Source organism: Octopus bimaculoides, chromosome 29, assembly GCF_046866305.1.
Source record: "Octopus bimaculoides isolate indiv1 chromosome 29, ASM4686630v1, whole genome shotgun sequence".
NCBI lineage: Eukaryota > Metazoa > Mollusca > Cephalopoda > Octopoda > Octopodidae > Octopus > Octopus bimaculoides.
Genome location: NC_142956.1, coordinates 15229354 through 15251853, shown reverse-complemented (window position 1 = coordinate 15251853; position 22500 = coordinate 15229354). Strand labels below are relative to the sequence as shown.

Below are 22500 nucleotides of genomic sequence, written 5' to 3'. Positions count from 1 at the left end.
ACCCATGCCAGCATGGAAAGCGGACGCTAAACGATGATGATGATGATGATGAAGGATAAAATGTTATTAGCAATTACTGTTTTTTCCTTACCACATAATTATTTCTAATTAAATTTTTTATACTCATTTTTTATGAAATAATTAATCACATTTACTCCAGATTAACTTCTGTTTTCTAAGTGCTATGTCATCACCGAGTATTTCCTCAGGTACAGTGTCACTGGTGAAGGGACATCACCATCATTATCGTCATCTAGACCATCATCACCACCATCATGATCACTACCCTAACCACTATCATTATTCCCATCATCATCGTCATGTTTACGACCGTAGACATCATCATCATTGGACTATCAGAAATCAATGATGACCAATCGAACCATCTCCAAAGGACATGACTTATTGACAAATGGTTACATGACAATACGGACAGGGTTAATCAATATATATATATGTGTGTGTGTATATATACATAAAATGTGCATGTGTCTGCATACATTTATATGTATATGTGTGTGTGTGTATGCATACATATGTATGTATGTATATATATGTGTATATATATTTATATGTATATGTGTGTGTGTATGCATATATATGTATGTGTATATATACACATGCACACATATACATATATATACACACACAAACATATATATACACACACAAACATATATATATACAGATATAAACTACATATACACACATAAACATATATATTGATATATATACATATATATATATATGTACACACACACTTCTTTCTTTCTTGCCTTTAACCCTCCACTTTATAATTGAATTCCATATCGCACAATTTTTCGCTTCTGTACTTATACTCTGCCATGAATGTCCCGCTTTCTCTAGTTCCTTTTGTGCTGATCTACGCCACAAGTTCTTAGGCCTACCTTTCTTTCTATATCCATCCGGATTCCACTGTAATGCACTTTTCGCTACATTTGGTGTGTCTTTTCTAATTGTGCTACCAATCCACTTCCACTTTTTCTTAAATATTTACTCCCTAATCGAAACTTGATTCATTCTTTGCCATAGCTCCATATTGCTTATGTGTTCGGGCCATCTGAATTTAAGTATACTAAGCAAGCACCTGTTGATGAATGATTGGAGCTTGATGTAGCCATCTGGTTCGCCAGTCCTCAGTCAAATCGTCCAACCCATGCTAGCATGGAAAGCGGACATTAGACGACGATGATAATGATGATGATGATATGTGTGTGTGTGTCTGTGACATTAGTTTGTGGCAGTTGTTGTTGGTGAAGCATGAGATGGCATCCTAGACCAGGACTGGTCTAATGAAATCAATCCTGTGGTTATACAAGATCACATACATGTATCCAATGTTCTTTAATACCATGTAAGACATTGACTGACCTGAATAGTCATATATCCGTTCACATGAATGGATGAAAGTAAATCAGAACAAACTGGGCTGAACATGAGACGGCTATCGTCTGAAAAGATGACGCAGTGTATAAGTACGAGTGTGTTAGTATGTGTCTATGCACACACACACATCATCATCATCATCCCTCTCTCTTGGAGAGGCTAAAGCACATACACAAACATATACACATGCAGCAGTAACTTCCGCCTACCAAATTCAATCAATAAGCTTCGGTTGGCCTGGGGTTATAGCAGAAGACATTTGTCCAAGGTGCCACGCGGTGGGACTGAACCCGAAACCATGTAGCTGGGAAGCAAGCTTCCTAACTACACAGCCATGCCCGCGCCTATGAAAAGTGTATATACACATGCGCAGCCCTATTCATGTGGCAAGTTTTTCTGCAGTCGGATGTAGAAAAACTTTCCACATATAAGTGAAAAAACGTATTGTAAATGCATAAACAAGAAACAGACACAGAAGGTCCCTAATCCCTTATCAGTTATCGATCAGAGGGTATGATGCAGTTTCATGCCTTTAACAATAAGATTGCTTCCCAGCTGGAGGAATCTGCAAATATTGGACTGAATACAAACAAACAATACATGGATAACAAGTCATGCAGAAATGAACATAGGCGAGTGAGCTGGCAGAAACGTTAGCACGCCGGGCGAAATGCTTAGCGGTATTTCGTCTGCCGTTACGTTCTGAGTTCAAATTCCGCCGAGGTCGACTTTGCCTTTCATCCTTTCGGGGTCGATAAATTAAGTACCATTTATGTACTGGGGGTCGATGTAATCGACTTAATCCATTTGTCTGTCCTTGTTTGTCCCCTCTATGTTTAGCCCCTCGTGGGCAATAAAGAAATAAGAAATGAACATAGTGGACACACACACACACACACACACACATAGATTCGAGGGTGCTGAAAAGTTCCTGGTTTTAAGAGTATCACAAAAGGCCTAGTTGGAGGCCCAGCCATCCCAGTTATTTTCATAGGGCTTAGATAAACTGAAGGACCACTGCAATAAGTGTGTGAATCTGAGAGGGGAATATGTTGAATAAAATCATAATTAACCGATCCTCCTGTATTTTCCTTTACCCAAAGGCAAGAACTTCTCAGCATCCTCTTGTGTGTGTGTGGGGTGGGGGTGGGGTGATGATGATGCAAAAAGGAGAATTGAACTCATAACATGAGTATATATTCTTTTTCTTTTCTTTTGTTCTTTTACTTGTTTCAGTCATTTGACTGTGGCCATGCTGGGGCACCACCTTTAGTCAAACTGAACCCAGGACTTATTCTTTGTAAGCCTGGTACTTATTCTATCGGTCTCTTTTGCCGAACTGCTACATGGTTCTGGGTTCAGTTCCACTGTATGGCATCTTAGACATGTATACTTTACTATAGCCCTGGATCAACCAAAGTTTTGTAAGTGGATTTGGTAGACGTAAACTAAAAGAAGTCCATCATTGTATGTGTGTCTTTGTGTTTGTCCTCTATAACCCCTTGATAAGTGGTGTTGGTTTGTTTATACCCCTATTACTTAGCAATTCAACAAAAGGTGACCAATAGAAAAAGGGCTTGACTTTAAAAGAAAAAGTAAAGAAAGTACTGAGGTTGATTTGACTAAAAAGTGAGGTGCATACATATGCATATGGGATGGATGAATGCATATTATTGAGGCATCATTGAAACATGTGTAGGAGATATGAAGATATGAATGATTTAATAACATCTTGAGCGTTTGCCTCCATTTTCTATTTTTCCTATTTTTCTCCTAAATATGTCTTGCTTATTCCCAGGTTCAAATCCCACACAAGTGTGTCCATTGTTTCCTAGGACACTTAAGCAGCATTTAGCTGTCTTGGACTTATTCCCTTGGATCCTTCCTATATATTGTACACACAAAAGTATATATATATATACAAAATTAAGAGGAATGACCAGCAAAAGTGGACTCCTATATGCTAGAAATAGATGCCAAATCACCTAACCACAAAGAATATGTTTTCAAGAAAAAAATTTCAGCAAGACACGAGACTGAAAAAGGGTAAGACAAATGAAAATATACGAAATAAAAAAACGTTTTTTTATTTCGTATATTTTCATTTGTCTTGCTCATTTTTACAGTCTGCTGTCTTGCTGAAATTTTTTTTCTTGAGAACATATTTTTCGTGGTTAGGTGATTTGGCATCTATTTCTAGCATATAGGAGTCCACTTTTGCTGATCATTCCTCTTAATTTTGTATGTAGTATAATTTTAATCTTCGGATTTTTTAAAATATGCTAGACCACTGGTTTTAATATCAATTTCTATCCTTATTATTAAAATATATATATATATATATATATATATATATATATATATATATATACATATATATATATATATATATATATACATACATACACACATTCAAATACATATATCCATACATATATGTACATACCTACATCTATATGTATACATACATGCATTTATGGGTACAGGACATCAAAAAAACATTAAACACAATGAGAAACGAAAACTGTGTTAACGAACTTTTTTTGAACAACACAAAAAAACAAACAGAAAAACGAGACATGCAACATAAAGAGTATACCCCTTCATCAGTTGTCCCTGTTTCATCTACTTCGCATTTTGAAGGTAAGGGCAATACGCAACTTCGTTGAAACGGTCCTTCCCGCAAAGCAAATTAAATAAAATTTGGGATTTTTTGCGGAGGGTGAAAGTATTAACAAGAATATATATGTATGTGTATGTATATATATATATATATATATATATATATATATATATATGGTGGTTGTCTACTCCTTACACAGTTTGACCACCTCCTGCACCTACACCTTAGCCCTTTCATGGCATCTGATGTGGCTTTTTAAACCAGACAATGTTTTGAAAAATCACCCACACAGATTGTACCTCTTATTTGTACTACCAATACCTGCAGGTAAGTTCTGCTCATTGTGGATCCTAACATATCTTTTAAGAGCCCCATTGGATATATATATATATATATATATATATATATATATATGACAGGCTTCTATCAGTTTCTGTCTACTAAATCCATTTAGAAAGCTTCGGTCAGCCCAAGGCTGTAGAAGAAGACACTTGCTGAAGGTACCACACAAACACACACACACACACACACACATTTATACACATGTATACATGCACTTGCACATATATATGCATGCACAAACAGATATACACATCTATATACATACATTTAAATATCTTTGTTTATTTATTCAGCATTCTGGCGCCTTGTACTGTGCACGAGTATAGTTTATGAACTGAGTCTTGTCTTCCTGCTGTTCCAGGTAAGTCACATCTCAAGCCTACCACCCCACCATGGGGTAGAGTCTCATTGAAGAGAATGGGTGGAAAGTGGTTGCAAGAGTGTGTGGAGTGAATGAAGTAGGGGGCTTGAATATATTGACTGATAAAGAAGAGTTGAGCTGAGAGGCAAGGAATCCGGGGTTAATATAAGTTTGAATAGAAGGTTGGGGAGAGTAAGTGTTGACTGGCAGTACAGAGGAATGATGAGCAACAGAAGTGGTTGCATGATTGTGTGGAGAGAGTGAAGTAGGGGGCTTGAATATATTGACTGATAAAGAAGAGTTGAGCTGAGAGGCAAGGAGTCCGGGGTTAATATAAGTTTGAATAGAAGGTTGGGGAGAGTAAGTGTTGACTGGCAGTACAGAGGAATGATGAGCAACAGAAGTGGTTGCATGATTGTGTGGAGAGAGTGAAGTAGGGGGTTTGAATATATTGACAGATAAATAGGTGTTGTGCTGAGAGGCAAGGGGTCCGGGGTTAATATAAGTTTGAATAGAAGGTTGGGGAGAGTAAGTGTTGACTGGCAGTACAGAGGAATGATGAGCAACAGAAGTGGTTGCATGATTGTGTGGAGAGAGTGAAGTAGGGGGTTTGAATATATTGACAGATAAATAGGTGTTGTGCTGGGTGGCAAGGGGTCAGGGGTTAATATGAGTTTGAATAGAAGGTTGGGGAGAGTAAGTGCTGACTGGCAGTACAGAGGAATGATGAGCAACAGAAGTGGTTGCATGATTGTGTGGAGAGAGTGAAGTAGGGGGTTTGAATATATTGACAGATAAATAGGTGTTGTGCTGGGTGGCAAGGGGTCAGGGGTTAATATGAGTTTGAATAGAAGGTTGGGGAGAGTAAGTGCTGACTGGCAGTACAGCGGAATGATGAGCAACAGAAGTGGTTGCATGATTGTATGGAAAGAGTGAAGTAGGGGGTTTGAATATATTGACAGATAAACATGTGTTGTGCTGGGTGGTAAGGGGTCAGAAATTAATACGAGTTGCAAGAGTGTGAGTGGAGAGACATGTAGTGTGAGAAAAGTGAGAGATGTGTTTTGATTGGGGCAAGTCAAGAAGAAGTAGTTCAGTGGAGAGGGAAGAGGATAGATAATTTGGCAGCATAGAAGGGTAAGGTAATCAATGTAAAATATGGATGGAGAGGGATAATGTTAAGAGTGAAGGATGGATGTCAAGTGGTTTTGGTTAGTGAGAAAGGTAACTGATGTCATAGAAAAGATGATAAAATGTGTAATTCTCTCTTCATTTAACTACAACAATAAAATACTGTTGTTAAGTAATAGAGAGTGAGAGATTGAAGGAGAAGGTGAGAAAATTAGGCAAAGGGGCCTAATTTTGTGTATAGACATTATGCTTCCAGAACCCCACTTTCACTGAGATAAGTGAGTCATCCCAGTCCTTTGTCATCTTCTCTGTGAGATTCAAAATCTTGAGGTCAGCTTTCATCACTTCATCTCATGCCTTTGTAGATCTCCCTCTTTTACAAGCTCCATCCACCTTAAGTGATTGCCTCTTTTTTATACAACTGTCCACATCCATATGCATAATGTGTCCATCCCAGCACAGTTTTCTCTGTTGCACACTACATCTAATATCTCTTATGCCCAACTCTTCTCCACATAGGTTTATACTTTGTTGTTCACACACACACACACCCCTACCCTGCACATCCAGCAGAGCATGCTAACTTTATTTCTCTGTAGTCTTTGCAGGTCCCTTGCATTAAGGCTCATGACTCACTACCTTATAACATTATTATTTGTACACAAGCATCATACAATTTTCTGAGAGAGAAATCTATTTATAAAAACTCTAGTTTTTTAAAGTTAACTGTAAGGGCTCTGAAAGAAGCCCATCGTATGTATATAGATATCATCATCATCATCATCATCATCATCGTTTAACGTCCGCCTTCCATGCTAGCATGGGTTGGACGATTTGACTGAGGACTGGTGAAACCGGATGGCAACACCAGGCTCCAGTCTGATTTGGCAGAGTTTCTACAGCTGGATGCCCTTCCTAACGCCAACCACTCAGAGAATATATATATATATATATATATATATATATATAGGTGGAGGCATGACTGTGTGGTAAGAAGTTTACTTCCCAACCACATGGTTCCGGGTTCAATCTTGTGAGTGGATTGGGTAGACAGAAACTGAAAGAAATCCATCATGTGTGTGTGTGTGTGTGTGTATATATATATATATATATATATATATATATATATATATATATCATCATCATCATCGTTTAACGTCCGCTTTCCATGCTAGCATGGGTTGGATGATTTGACTGAGGACTGGCGCACCAGAGGGCTGCACCAGGATCCTGTCTGATCTGGCAGAGTTTCTACAGCTGGATGCCCTTCCTAACGCCAACCACTCCAAGAGTGTAGTGGGTGCTTTTACGTGTCACCCGCACGAAAACGGCCACGCTCGAAATGGTGTCTTTTATGTGCCACCCGCACAAGCCAGTCCAGGGGCACTGGCAACGATCTCGCTCGAAAATCCTACAGGAGCCAGTCAGGCGGTACTGGCAACGGCCACGCTCAAAATGGTGCATCTCATGTGCCACCCGCACAAGAACCAGTCCAGGGGCACTGGCAACGATCTTACTTGGCTTGCCGGGTCTTCTCACGCACAGCCCATTTCCAAAGGTCTCGGTCCGTAGTCATCGCCTCGGTGAGGCCCAATGTACGAAGGTCTTGCCTCACCACCTCAGCCCAGGTCTTCCTGGGCCTACCTCTTCCACGGGTTCCCTCATATATATATATATATATATATATATATATATGTATATATATATATATATATATATATATATATATATATGTATGTATGTATGTATATATATTTATGTGTATGTCTTTGTTCTTGTTCCCTCCACCATCACTTGACAACTGATATTAGTTTGTTTGCATCTCCATAACTTAGCAGTTCGGCAAAAGAGACCAATAAAATAAGTACTAGGCTTACAAAGTCCCGGGGTTGATTTGTTTGACTAAAACCCTTCAAGGCAGTGCTCCAGCATGGCTACAGTCAAATGACTGAAACAAGTAAAAGAATAAAAAAATTAAATGAATAAAATTTTTTCTTTTTTTTTTTCTCTTCTGTTTGCAGACTGTCCATGATGCCAGGCAGTTGATGACACACCTGGATCCGAACCTAGGATCTCCTCTTCCAGAGAAGGATTACGGCGGCAACTGTTATATCTTTGATTCCAACCATTCAGACCCATTCCATAACTTGAAGGTAACGAACAAACATATACAGACAAGCAGGATATCATACATACACCAGATTATGTATACACATATGCAACATACATCACACAAAACCGCACGGACTTCATACACATACCACACATATGCGCACCACACATTTGCGCATCACACAAACACATAAGCCCCGCACATGCTACACACACAGCTATCTTTGTTCACTTCACCCTCTTTACATTACTGCTTCTCTTCCCATAACTATTCTATCATTTCCTGACTTTTGTACATAATTCTATGTACTGTACATGCACCTTTAATGAGTCGTAGTGCACAATAATCTCATTATTATTATTGAGTGAGAGAGCAGTGCATGCCATCAAAGTGACACTGGGGTAAAATATACAAAGCCCAATATACCCGTCTGATAAGGGTACACCAGGTACATGCATCACAACCATATGTGCACGACATGGTGATCTCATATCAAGATAAACAGCGCATGACCTCGCAGGTGGGGCTCAGTTAGAATTATCTTCAGGTCGAGTAGCTCATCCTGCTCAAAAGGTCCCTGAATAAGGTTTGTTTAAGGATGTTGAGCAAAACACCCATGTTTCCAAAGGTGAATTATTCAAACCCCAAAGAACTCCTCTCAACACATGGCTATGATGCTCCCCCACTATTTCTGCTCATGATCAGAGATGCACATATCGTCAGCCACCAAGGGACATGCTCAACTGGTTAAGGTCAAACAACTGACAAGCAAATCTGTGGTATTAAGCAGAATATTTGCTGTAGCCCATCTTTTTATACCAAGACAAAACAATGTACATGATAACACTTCCAATCAGTTAAGATCAGAAGCCATGAGAGCCACTGCCTGGTACTGCATCCGGGCATTTATTATTATTATTTACTCTGCCCATTTCCGATAACTGATGTTCTTTCATTGTTGACTCCACCCTCTTTCCATAACTGGTGCTCTATCATTGAATCTGCCCATTTTCCATAACCAATACTCTGTTTTGTTAACTCCACCCACTTCAGGCTTTGTTCAGGTCACAATATCATTGGCTCCACCCATTTCATCACTATGACTGTCGTTATTGACATCATTCATTGTACGCCCTCGATGCTCTATTAATGTTGATTCTACCCCTTTATACCTTAAGCACCCTAATTATTGACTCTACACCTTCAATGTCATATCATTGCTGACTCCATCCACTATACATATCATATTGTTGGCGACACCCACTTTACACCTTCCCACTTTACGCTTTAAATATTATATCAATGTTAACTCCTCCCAGTTCAGAATTTGGCACCTCTTACATGTTGATTCCCCTCCTATCAGCATCTGGATATTTAGACTATTTCACTGTGGGCCTTATTTTCACCACTTCCATGTGCGTGTGAGAGGCAGTGGAGTGGATTTGATGTCATTTGAACCCAGATCTTCTCACATTGTTTTTTATTTTTATATGTAATGAAAATGAACCATTTTTTTTTCTCTCTTTCTCTCATCCAAACCCCAGGACAAGATGGATGGTTTCGTAGTAACACACTTCCTTGGATGGTGGCTTAAGGTAAGTATTCTCTTATCTTTTATGTGATTCAGCCATTGACTTGTGGCCATGCTGGGGCACCACCTCAACAGCTTATCAATGGCCAATAGATGTCCTCTTCTTCATTTTCCTAATCACATTGGTGTCCAGATGGCAAGTGATTTCCACTACAGAACATATTTTTTTGTCATGGTCCCATACAACAATATCTGACTGATTGTGTTTTAATTTATCTGTTTTAATTTTTAAGTTCCATCAATATTTTTTTTGACCCACTGGTCTCAATAAAATCAGCTTAAACTGCTAGTGTATTTTTTTCTCTTATTCCAACTTGTTTAGGCTACCACATCATATTTCATGGGAAGATAACTGTTGAGTAGCCAGATTAGCAAGTTGCTTGTAAATAGTAGTGGTCTGATTGGTCAAGAACACTTGTGCCATGCGCTGTTCAGGTACAGCATTAGCAGCCACAAACGTGCGGAATCTTGACCAGTAATCAGGCCATAGTTCTGTCGTTGAATCAAAAGCAGTAAATGGTGGAATCGACACTGTTGTCGAAGCAGCTGAAAAATAGCCACTGGAATCGCCTTCAACTCTCACAGTTGGCAGTAATATGGTTCATGTCACAGAGGCAATGACAGGTGACCGAGACCTTTGGCAATATACCATGCTTCAGAAGATTTGTCAAGCCAAGTGAAATCATATTTGCGACCAATGCCGGTGTCATGTAACTGGCACCCATCCAGTGGCACATAAAAAGCACCCACTGCATATTTGAAGTGGTTGGTGTTAAGAAGGGCATCCAGCTGTAGAAACCATACCAAATCAGATTGAAACCTGGTGCAGCCTTCCAGCTTACCAGTTTTGGTCAAACCATCCAACCCATGCCAGCACAGATAGCAGACAATAAATGATGTTGATGATGACGGTGATGTCTTTAGTCTAAGTTTTGCTCAGCCTACATTTGTTGTGTATCACCATCATCATCATTTTAATATCATCTTTTTCTATGCTTGTATGGTTCAGACAATATTTATTGAAGCAGATTTTCTACAATCAGATGCCTGTCTTGTCATGAAATTTCTCCATGGTCAGACATGTGTTTATGAAAGATTGAAAGCAAAGACACTGCTTGTATGTTGGTGATGCTTGTTTACAACTATTAATCAATATGAAGGCAACAGGGCATTAGCATACACTCATACATATATACATGCATGCGTATATATATATATATATATATCTTAAAAATAAAAGTGAATTTCTGTCTGCCTGGGACCTCTGTATCTCAGACTACATTTACTCTACATAGTCATATTATACCTTTTTGGAATCAGGACCATCATGGGATTGAAAATCTGGCCTTCATTTGGTTCTTGAACATCCAACATTGGGATCTGATTTCAAAGCATCTGAGTTGCTATTTCTAGCAAATAAAGCTTGACTGATTCTTGCCATCTGAGCCTACATATGTAATGTGTGTGTGTGTGTGTGTTATGTATGTCTACTGTCTACATTGTTCTTTTGTTTCTGTTCTCTAGACACTGATATTAAGAGACTGGTGGCTATGTACAGTGTTGAGTATCATGTTTGAGGTTTTGGAATACACTCTGGAACATCAACTACCCAACTTCAGTGAGTGCTGGTGGGACCATGTAAGTATATATATATACACATATATATATATATATATCATTTATCTTTCACTCGTTTCAGTCAGTAGGCTGTGGCCATGCTGGGGCACCACTTTGAAGAACTTTTAGTTGCCTGAATCAATCCTGGTACTTTTTTTTTTTTTTCTTGTTAAAGCCTGACACTTATTCTATCGGTCTCTTTTGTGAAACTGCTAAGTTACTGGGACGTAAACACACCATCACCGGTTGTCAAGTGATGGTAGGTGACAATCACTGGCACAAAGATGCACACACACCTGAGTACCTGTATTAGTACCTGTAATTGTTTTTTAGCCCTGAGTCAGTCCTGTCTTGTTACATCATAACAACCCTCTGATTCCAACCCCTGTTGAGTACTTTCACCCTTTTTCCTCATTAATCCCCTTAATCCACACAAATCCTTTATATATGTTTCGCTTTCTTGTGTATATTTTCAGTGGATTATGGATGTCCTGGTGTGTAATGGTTTAGGGATATACCTTGGCCTGCAGACCCTCCGCTATTTGTCCCTCAAGCAGTATCATTGGAGAGGCATGTGGAACATACCCACCTACAGGTTGGTACCCTGGCTGCTCAGCCTGCACACTCCCTGGGGCTCTGCTTCTACTTCCATCTTCCATGCTGGTATTAGTTGGATGGTTGGATGGTTTGCTAGGATCTAACAAAGCGAAGGAGTCCAATAACTGCTTTAGTATGGTTTCTACAGCTGGATGCTCTTTCTAATGCCAACCATTCTACTGAATGTACTGGGTGCTTTTTATGTGGCACCAGCACTAGTAAGGTTACCAAGTAAGTTGCAAGACAAGACCCCCCCTCAGCTGAGTGGGGTTGCAGTATCGAGTGAGTTGGCGTTGTGCCAGATGCTGGGAGGCTAAATTATGAGAAAGAGACAGGAATACATATGTTGATACAGAGGCTGCACAAGTACATATATACACATGCACGTGTGTTTGTGCATGTACAGGGGTAGCCTGTATATACATCTGTGTCTCATAAGAGAGATATAGATGGGTAGACAAATATATCGATAGGTACATTGATAGATATAGGTGTAGCTATATATATATAAATACCTATTTAGGTAGTAAATACATGGGCAGATAGACTTTAATAGATGGGTAAATAGACAGAATAAGTAGATATAGAGTTTGACAGATAGATATGTCGGTAGGTAGATAGATAGCTATATTAATAGATACATTAATAGGTAGATACACTGATAGATAGATAGATAGCTATATAGATATATAACTAGCTAGTTAGATAGACAGACAGACAAGCAAATAAATAGATTGGTAGATAGATAGATGTGGAGGCGCAATGGCCCAGTGGTTAGGGCAGCAGACTCGCGGTCATAGGATCGCGGTTTCGATTCCCAGACCGGGCGTTGTGAATGTTTATTGAGCGGTTAGGTTGTTATGGAGAGGTGTTCTGGAAAATTTTTTATTGATTAAATTTGGGGTTATGTTATTGTTTGAAATTTATTCATGTATGTGGAATTTTGTTTAGAATTCATTCATGTATGTAGAACTTTGTTAGCAGGTGTATATATTTAGGTGTGCACACCTGTTTCCAAAGTTCTACATACATGAATAAATTCCAAACAAAGTTCTACATACATGAATAAATTGTATACAATAACATAACCCCAAATTTAATCAATAAAAATTTCTCCAAAACACCTCTCCATAACAACCCACCCTAAGACCTAATAACCACTCCTCTCAAACCCAATAAAGATTTTAATTCAACAGTGACTAGATTAACTTTAACCCTTTCATTACCAACCTGGCTGAAACCGGCTCTGGCTTTGAGTATAAATGTCTTGTTTTCATAAGTTTTGAATTAAAATCTTCCACCAAACTTTAGTCACAATTTATGTTCCTAACACCAGCTTAGTGACAACTAAGTTATTTTACTAAATTCTTTGTTATATTTTAAATAATTGAAAGATACACAGAGCATCTCAACAGAAATATGGTAACGAAAGTGTTAATGCATTGCAGTCTGACAATGGCTTAACTGGCTAAAACTTTGAAGTCACTGTCAATAATATTTTTACTTAGGAATAATAAATTTGTACTCTGCAAAAGTAAAGAGCAGTGGTTCTTAACCTGGGGGTCGTTTGGGGTTTCTCAGTGGGGTCATGGAGGATTTAGGAAAAAGTAATATATTTCATGAGTGGAGGGGCAATGATGGTCCAGTTATAGGATCACGGTTTCGATTCCCAGACCGGGCGTTGTGAGTGTTTATTGAGTGAAAACACCTAAAGCTCCACGAGGCTCCGGCAGGGGATGGTGGCGAACCCTGCTGTACTCTTTCACCACAACTTTCTCTCGCCCTTACTTCCTGTTTCTGTTGTGCCTGTAATTCAAAGGGTCAGCCTTGTCACACTGTGTCACGCTGAATATCCCCGAGAACTACTTTAAGGGTACACGTGTCTATGGAGTGCTCAGCCATTTGCACATTAATTTCACGAGCAGGCTGTTCCATCAATCAGATCAACTGGAACCCTCGGCGTCGTAAGCGACGGAGTGCCAACAACAACAAGAAACACAAAAACTGTTAGATTCACTTCAGCATTTAAATTTAATTTGCCAAAAATATTTTTGTCGCTTTGAGACTGCAACCCATTCACTGACAAAATTCCCTGCTGCATATATATACATATATATATATATATATACATATATATATATATATACTTTACACACAAGGTATTAGTCAACTCTCTGCGCTAGTAGAAAATACTCTCAAACATACAGTGTTTTAAATGGTTTTGGTTGCTATTTTTAGCAGATTCTTGTTGTTAACATACCATCTTTTCTTTTAACACTTTCAGTGGCAAGCTGAGACGCGTGGCTGCCCAATTTACCCCATACAGTTGGACAGACTATGAGTGGACACCGACCAGCAGCCTTAAGCGGTGGATGGCCATGCTTGGCGTTATTGCAATAGTAAGGACACACTTTTCTTATTCTCTTCTCTCATCATCATCATCACCACCATCAAATCTATATTGACATCTGCATTTCATTTGTATACTTGAAAACACCGTTTTTTACTCTTTATCTCTTTCTCTCTCTCTCTCTCTCTCTCTCTCTCTCTCTCTCTCTCTCAACCCCTCTCCACACCACCGATGCTATCCAAGGGAAAGGCAAAGGGGCCGATACAGCTTGGCACCTGTGATGATGCAACTCGTTTCTACAGCTGAGTGATTTGGAGCAACGTGAAATAAAGTGTTTTGCTCAAGAACACAAAACACAGCCCCGTCTGGGAATCGAACTCACTACCTTATGACTATGAGCCCAATACTCTAACCTATGAGTCATGCACCTTCAACATGCACCATATATAAATATATGTACCACATATATATATATATTTGTCATTGCCTCCATGAGGCCCAACGTTTGCGAGATGCTTTTTACATGCCACGTGCACGGGTGCTAGTTATGCAACACCGGCATCGGCCACATTGCCTCTGTGAGACCCAAAGCTCAAATGGTGCTTTTTACATGACACCAGCATGATGTTTGTGTGACTTTATACCATCATCAGCATTTAATGTCCATTTTCCATAATCACCGTGCCAACGTCGTCTCCTTCATTGGACACGAAACTCAGCTTGCAAAGACTTATTGGGGCAAGTGAAAGCGAAATTGGGATGGCACCTGTGCCCAGCGTCGCCTTTCTGGCACTTGTGCCCGTGACATGTGTAAGGATTTTCGAGCGAGATCGTTGCCAGTGCCCCTGGACTGGCTCTTGTGCGGGTGGCACATAAAATACACCATTTTGAGCGTGGCCGTTGCCAGTACCGCCTGACTGGCCTTCGTGCGGGTGACACGTAAAAGAACCCACTACACTCTCAGAGTGGTTGGCGTTAGGAAGGACATTCAACTGTAGAAACTCTGCCAAATCAGATTGGAGCCTGGTGTTGCCATCCGGTTTCACCAGTCCTCAGTCAAATCGTCCAACCCATGCTAGCATGGAAAGCGGACGTTAAACGATGATGATGATGATGACCACCATCACTACTACTACTACTACTACTACCACCACAACAACTAAAACTACCACAAACATGATGACCACTATCACCACCACTGCCATCACTATCCCCAATAATCACACTACCACCACCACCACCACCACCACTACCGACACCAAGATCTTCCACTATCACCAATGTCATGTCTGTGTGTCCATTTTCAGTTCCTGCTAGCAGAGTTGAACACCTTCTATTTGAAGTTTGTGCTTTGGATACCCCCAGAACACTACTTGTGTCTGGGTCGGTTGACCCTCTTCCTTGTGATGGGTGCTGTTGCTATGAGGGAGGTATTCCAGTACCTTGATGACCCGTAAGTACCCAGTACATCAATCTTTTCTTTCTTTTCCTCTATTTTTTTTTTTTCTAATAACAATAATTATAGTAATAATTATAATCCTTTCAACCTGAAGGCAAATTTGACTTTGAAATTTGAACTTGTTAAATATTTCACCTAATGTACTAACAAGTCTTCCAACTCACCACCTTAATAATAATAATAATAATAATAATAATAATAATAATGATGATAATAATAATCCATTCTACTAAAGGCACAAGGTCTGAAATTTTTGGGAAGGGGGACTGGCCGATTATATCAACCCCAGTGTTTCACAGGTACTGAATTAATCAATCTCAAAAGTATGAAAGGCAAAGTCAACCTCGGCAGAATTTGAACTCATAACGCAGTGACAGATGAAATATGGCCAAGCATTTTGCTTGGCGTGCTAATGATTCTGCCAGCTCACCACCTTAAGAATATAATAATCTTTTCTATTATATGCAGAAGATCAACAATTTTGGGTGAGGGAACTAACCGATTATGTCAGTTCCATCATATATATATATATATATATATATATATAATAATAATATTAGGGACAAAATCCAAAATTACAGGTAAAAACTCAATTAAAATCAATTTATAAAAAATTAAAATTAAATTGAGCTTTATAGATAAAATATATATAAAATATATAGTTTTAGGGAAAATAACCAAGTTTCAAGAACTCATCGATGAAAATCCACTATATATATATATATATATATATATGAGACCTTTGGAAATGTGCTACTGACCGAGACCTTTGGAAATGTGCTGTGCGTGAGAAGACCCGGCAAGCCAAGTAAGATCGTTGCCAGTGCCCCTGGACTGGCTTGTGCGGGTGGCACATAAAAGACACCATTTCGAGCGTGGCCGTTTTCGTGCGGGTGACACGTAAAAGCACCCACTACACTCTCTGAGTGGTTGGCGTTAGGAAGGGCATCCAGCTGTAGAAACTCTGCCAAATTAGATTGGAGCCTGGTGTTGCCATCCGGTTTCACCAGTCCTCAGTCAAATCGTCCAACCCATGCTAGCATGGAAAGCGGACGTTAAACGATGATGATGATATACATATTCGCCATGATAGATCGCTAGCCACTAAGCCTTTTTCTATTTTCTCTCCCTGTTTATTTCTTATTTCTTTATTGCTCACAAGGGGCTTAACATAGAGGGGACAAACAAGGACAGACAAACGGATTAAGCCGATTACATCGACCCCAGTGCGTAACTGGTACTTAATTTATCGACCCTGAAAGGATGAAAGGCAAAGTCGACCTCAGTAGAATTTGAACTCAGAACGTAACGGCAGATGAAATACCGCTTAGCATTTCTGCCAGCTCACCACCTGTTTACTTCTGTATTCCTTTCTGTCGAAGAGCATAGGCTCAAAATATAAAAGACTTTCTCACTTCCCAAGCGTTAAACTAATACATGTGTTTGTTGTTTACGCACCCGTCTTCATCTTTTGTTGTTTTGTAAATTCTCACTATATATATATATATATATATATATGTATGTATATAGTTGAAATTTATAGAAAAACAAAAGACGAAAACAGGTGTATGAGCAACAAGCAGGTGTATTAGTTTGATGCTCAGGAAAATGAAAAAAATTCTTGTAGATTTAGCAGTCAAGAATGCTGAATGTTATGTATATATACATATACATAACATAATGTAGGTGGCTGTATGCAATATGAAACCAAAAAGGAAAAAATTCAGTTGTTGTTACTAATTGTGACTGATGGTGCAGGGAAGGACATACTTTGCTAGAAATAAGAGCTAAAAGCCCTTACAGCCACAGGAAGCACATGTCTATGCACCGACAGGGAAGATAACCACCCCACGGCAAGTAAAATTATCATAGTGGTCTAGTTTCACTTAGAATTAAAGCTCATCAGTGGTGACTCCATTGCTGGATGGATTAACTAAATCCCAACTGTCAGTATGTATAATTTACCATATGAATCAGGCTGATTCAGCAAAATAGATAAATTTTGACTGCTATTTTTTCAGCGTGGTGGTATCTCTTGATACCCTGTATTATAATTTTAAATAATTATTACCTTTGATGGTTTTTATTCCCATGCTGACCACTTGATAAGATCAATATTTTAAATATCGATCTTATCCTTATTTATATAAATATATATATATATATATATATGCATGTGTGTGTTTGTGTGTCTGTGTTTGTCCCTCCAACATCGCTTGACAACCGATGCTGGTGTGTGTACATCCCCGTAACTTAGCGGTTCGGCAAAAGAGGCCGATAGAATAAGTACTAGGCATACAAAGACTAAGTACTGGGGGTCGATTTGCTCGACTGAAGACGGTGCTCCAGTCAAATGACTGAAATGAGTAAAAGATAGAAGAAATAAAAGAAAAAGCACAGTACTTTTTCTGCTTTGTGGATTTTCACCTATCAGCGGGGAGGGGGTGAAATGTAACACCCGCAACAGTTGAGGGATTACTGTATACTCACTTATATACGACAGGCTTCTTTCGGTTTCCATCTACTATGTTCACTCACAAGGCTTTGGTCGGCCCAAAGCTATAGTAAAAGATACTCGCCCAAGGTGCCACACAGTGGGACTGAACCTGGGACTAGGTGGTTGGGAAGCAAGCTTTTTCCCACACAGCCATGCCTGTGCCTATACAAATGTAAATATTATAAATATGCATGCTAATAATGCAATAAAAAATCTGAAAAATTTTAAGGTTTCTGTCTTTTTTTTTCTGCTGTAGGAATTGTAAGAAGTTTGGTCGTCAGTCTTGGTTGATTGCAGCTATCATCATTACAGAGTTCCTTGTCACGATACGCTTTGACTGGGCCACGATGACGAAACCAATTCCGAAAACAATGGCGTCGTTCTGGTTGGTTGGTTTCCTGTCACTGCTTCTGTGGACGATCTGGAAGTTTTACATCAAGCGCGACGTGAAGAATGACATTCCGCAGCTGGATGCTGCCACGGCGACGGTGGTGAAGCAGACCGTGTCGATGACATCGGGGTTGCTTGGGGGCGGGGCAAGGCCTGTCATGGCAGCAATCAGGCGGAAACGGCAGCCGGGAAAGCAGCTGCTTCAGAAGAATGACAGTTTGGAGAGGTACGAGGAGGATGAGGACGAGGGGATGGAAGACGGTGAAGATGAACAGGACAACAAGAGCGGAGTCGATGACGACCATTTGTGGTCGTCGCAGGAGTCATCGCCACGAGTCAAACAACGCTACACTCGCCTCTGAGTCCCACTCAGACAGACGCGCAGTTTGTCCAGCCTCATATTGCACTGAGTGCACTCATGTGTGAAGACCAGCTTCCTCCCCTTCCCCTTCCTCTGCTTCTCTCTTTTCCTCTCTCTCTCTCTCTCTCTTCCTTTCTCAGTTCTTCCTCTTCTTCCCTCTGTCCAGCTGCACATATTTTGCAACTCCAACCCTCCTCCCTTATTTTGTCTGTGTGTCTGTATCGGCACGTGTGTGTATATATGTGTGTGTGTGTGTGTATATACATATATATATATATATATATTATAGATTGTGTGGGAGTAGGGTGTGTGTATGTCGATATATATTTATATATATAAAATAATGTGTAGGTGTGTATATATTTTAAAGTATGTATGCAGATGAATGTGATTTGGTATGTGTGTATATATGTATGTGTATATATATATATATATATATATATATATATATATATATACATACATATATACACACATACCAAATCACATTCATCTGCATACATATATATATATATATATATATATATATATATATTATAGATTATGTGGGAGTAGGTGTGTGTATGTCGATATATATATATTTATATATATAAAATGTGTAGGTGTGTATATATTTTAAAGTGTGTATACAGATGAATGTGATATGGTGTGTGTATATATATATATATATATATATATATATATATATGCATACACCGTATGCACATATATTATAAATTGTGTGTGGGGGAAGTGTGCGTATGTATGTATGTATGTATGTATATATGTACATGTATAAGATAATGTGTGTGTGTGCATATATGAATATATATATATATATATATATATATATAAGAATGTGTGTAGATGTGTTGATTTGTGTAGTGTATCTGTATATGCGTGTATTATAAAGTGTGTATGGAGATGTGTGTAATATGGTGTGTTTGTATGTTTGTTGTGTGTGTGTGTGTGTGTATGACAAATGGGAAGCCAATATGTTTGAAGTTTTGAGAGTGTATATCTGTGTGTGTGTGTGTGTGTGTGTTGTTTTAGGTTGGAGGTGGGAGTCAGCAGGGTGGGTTCGTCATTTGGAAATTTGTGTGGTGGGTGGTGATGGTGGTGGATGGTGGATGGTGGATGTAGTTGTTCAAAGTGTTTGTCTACAAACAACAACAATAATCTCACCAGTAACTACAATGACAACAACAACAACAAACACAAGCAGAAAAGCAACTGCGCACTCAGGCCCCTGTGTGCTGCTCTCACATCTGTCCCTGTTAGGGGACTCTTGAGGGTGGCACAACAACAACAACAACAACAACAACAACGACAGGTACAGCACCAACAGCAGTAGCATCTGCTGCAGCAGCTACAGTGGCAGAAACAACAACAACATAAACAACAATAGGAATAGAAGCAACAGCAGCAGTAGTAGTAGTAGTAGTAGTAGTAGTAGTAACAACAATGATAGTGACAGCAATAGCTACAACAGCAGCAGCATGAAATACAATAACAACAACAACTGTACCTAGCAGTTCAGCAAAAGGGACCAATAGAATAAGTACATGAGCTTGAAAAAAAAAAAGCAAAAAAAAAAACAAAGATGCCCCAACTCTTCAAGATGTTGCCCCAGAATGGCCACATTCCACTGACTGAAACAAATATTTTTTTTTAACTGTTGTTTCGGTCATTCAACTGTGGCCATGCTGGGGCACTGCCTTGAAGGGAATTTTTTGTTTTAATTGAACAAATTGACCTGCATGGTCGCTGTTTTTCTATTTTTAAAGTTTGGTACTTATTCTATCAGTCTCTTTTGCGAAACTGTTAAGTTAGAGGGATATAAATGCACCAACACTGGTTGTCATGTAGTGGTGGTGTGCAAACACTAAGATAAACACATGTGTATAATAACGAGAATTTGGGGATGTAAATTTGTAAATGCTTTAATGCATTGCTACATACGTTTCCATGAAGCACATGTTTTTGTGGCTGCATTCCCCATCTGTAGGACATTACAAATATGTGGCACCAGCCTAATAACTATCTCATAAAATTACTCTGGAAGATGAGAATAATAAATGATATTTGGAAAAATAGCATAGGAGCTTTTTATGAGTGCACTCAAAAACATTTCACATACACAAACTTAAAGGATTTATATATATATATATAAATTTGATTAAGGAAACAGAAAATGGATTTAGCACAATGATCGTTTCCACCCATCCTGCAGCTGTCTCATGGGGGTAGGATATTGTGCATCTAGTTGTGTTGCATCAATCGGTGAATTCTGTGTCACTTCAAGTGCCTGGTGTGGAAAACGGTATCTCACTAGATATACCAAGTTCTCCTTGGCATGTTGTTCTCACTTGTAGCCCAAATGGTAGACGTGTTTTAATCCACATTACTAATAGACATATACCCAAAGTCCAAATAGTTACACATACACACATATGATGGGCTTCTTTCAGTTTCTGTCTACTAAATCTGTTCACAAGGCTTTGGTCAGTCCAGTGCTGTAGTAGAACACATTTGACCCAAGGTGCTATACTGCAGTAGTGAATCCAAGACCACTTGGTTTGGAGGCAGACTTCTTCACCACAGAGCCATGCTTGCATCTTTTTTTTTTTTTTTTTTTTCATTTTTATTGTTGTTGTTGTTGTTGTTTGTAAATGATAAAAGCTAAAAAGATATTTGATAACCACTCTGCAACTAATATATAAAAACATAGACATGTATCCACAGTGAGTTTATGGTTCAATTCCAGTCCACAGCACACCTTACATGTGCACACACACACACACACACACACACACACACACACACACACACAGAGGATTTCTTAACCTAACCTCTGTGAACGCACACAAATAATAACCTCATCCATGCCCCTACCTCCAGATGACCTGGAGTGACCTCTGTCACTTTGTTTCTTGTTTTAGGGGGTGGTTTTTGGAGGGGGGGCAGTTTTGTTTGTTTTTTTAATTTATTTTTTACTCTTTTTTTGTTGTTTGTTTCCACAGTTTATATTTCAGTTGTGTTGGTAATGATGATGATGATGATGATGATGATGATGGTAGTGATGGTGGTGGTGGTGTTGATGGTGATGATGATGATGATCATAGCAGTGACAATGGAGGTGGTTGTGGTGGTCGTGGTGGTAGTGATAGTGATGATAATAGTGATGGTGGTGGTGGTGGTGATGATGATGATGATGGTGTTGGTGGTGATGATGATGATGGTGTTGGTGGTGATGATGATGATGGTGTTGGTGATGATGATGATGATGGTGGTGATGATGATGATGATGGTGGTGGTGATGGCAAGGGTTGTATTTAGACAATCTGGTGAAGCAGCTGTACGCCTGGCAATTGTGGCCATCCCTCCTTCTCTCTCCCCCAATCTCTCTTTCATCATTACTCCCCTCACATCCACCCACCCTGTCTCATCTCTGTCTACTCCCCCCCTTCTCTGTTTTCTTTGCTCTGTCTTTTTCCACTATATCCTCTCTCTCTCTCTCTCTCTCACTTACATATATATATATATATATAACGAAGGGTACAACTTGTAGCACAAGCATGCTAAAAATAGCAGTCAAAACGATTCAAAACCACAGCTTTCCCTTGTACACAAGGTTGAAATCGAAAGAACAAGCAGTAAAATTTTAAGACCCCCATACCAT

General features: G+C 39.3%; 1 protein-coding gene across 1 annotated transcript in view; it reads left to right on the top strand.

Annotated features, from left to right (window-relative positions):
• LOC106879554 (phosphatidylserine synthase 2) overlaps positions 1-19097 on the top strand; it is a 100612-nt gene extending 81515 nt beyond the window's left edge. Inside the window, exons 5-12 of the mRNA XM_089345651.1 lie at positions 4666-4733; positions 7886-8017; positions 9522-9572; positions 11093-11206; positions 11662-11780; positions 14067-14181; positions 15440-15585; positions 18345-19097. Of these exons, the coding sequence (XP_089201777.1) occupies positions 4666-4733; positions 7886-8017; positions 9522-9572; positions 11093-11206; positions 11662-11780; positions 14067-14181; positions 15440-15585; positions 18345-18840 (1241 nt within the window). The 3' untranslated portion in view covers positions 18841-19097. The remainder of the gene's footprint in view (positions 1-4665; positions 4734-7885; positions 8018-9521; positions 9573-11092; positions 11207-11661; positions 11781-14066; positions 14182-15439; positions 15586-18344) is intronic.
• Positions 19098-22500: the final 3403 nt, after the last annotated feature.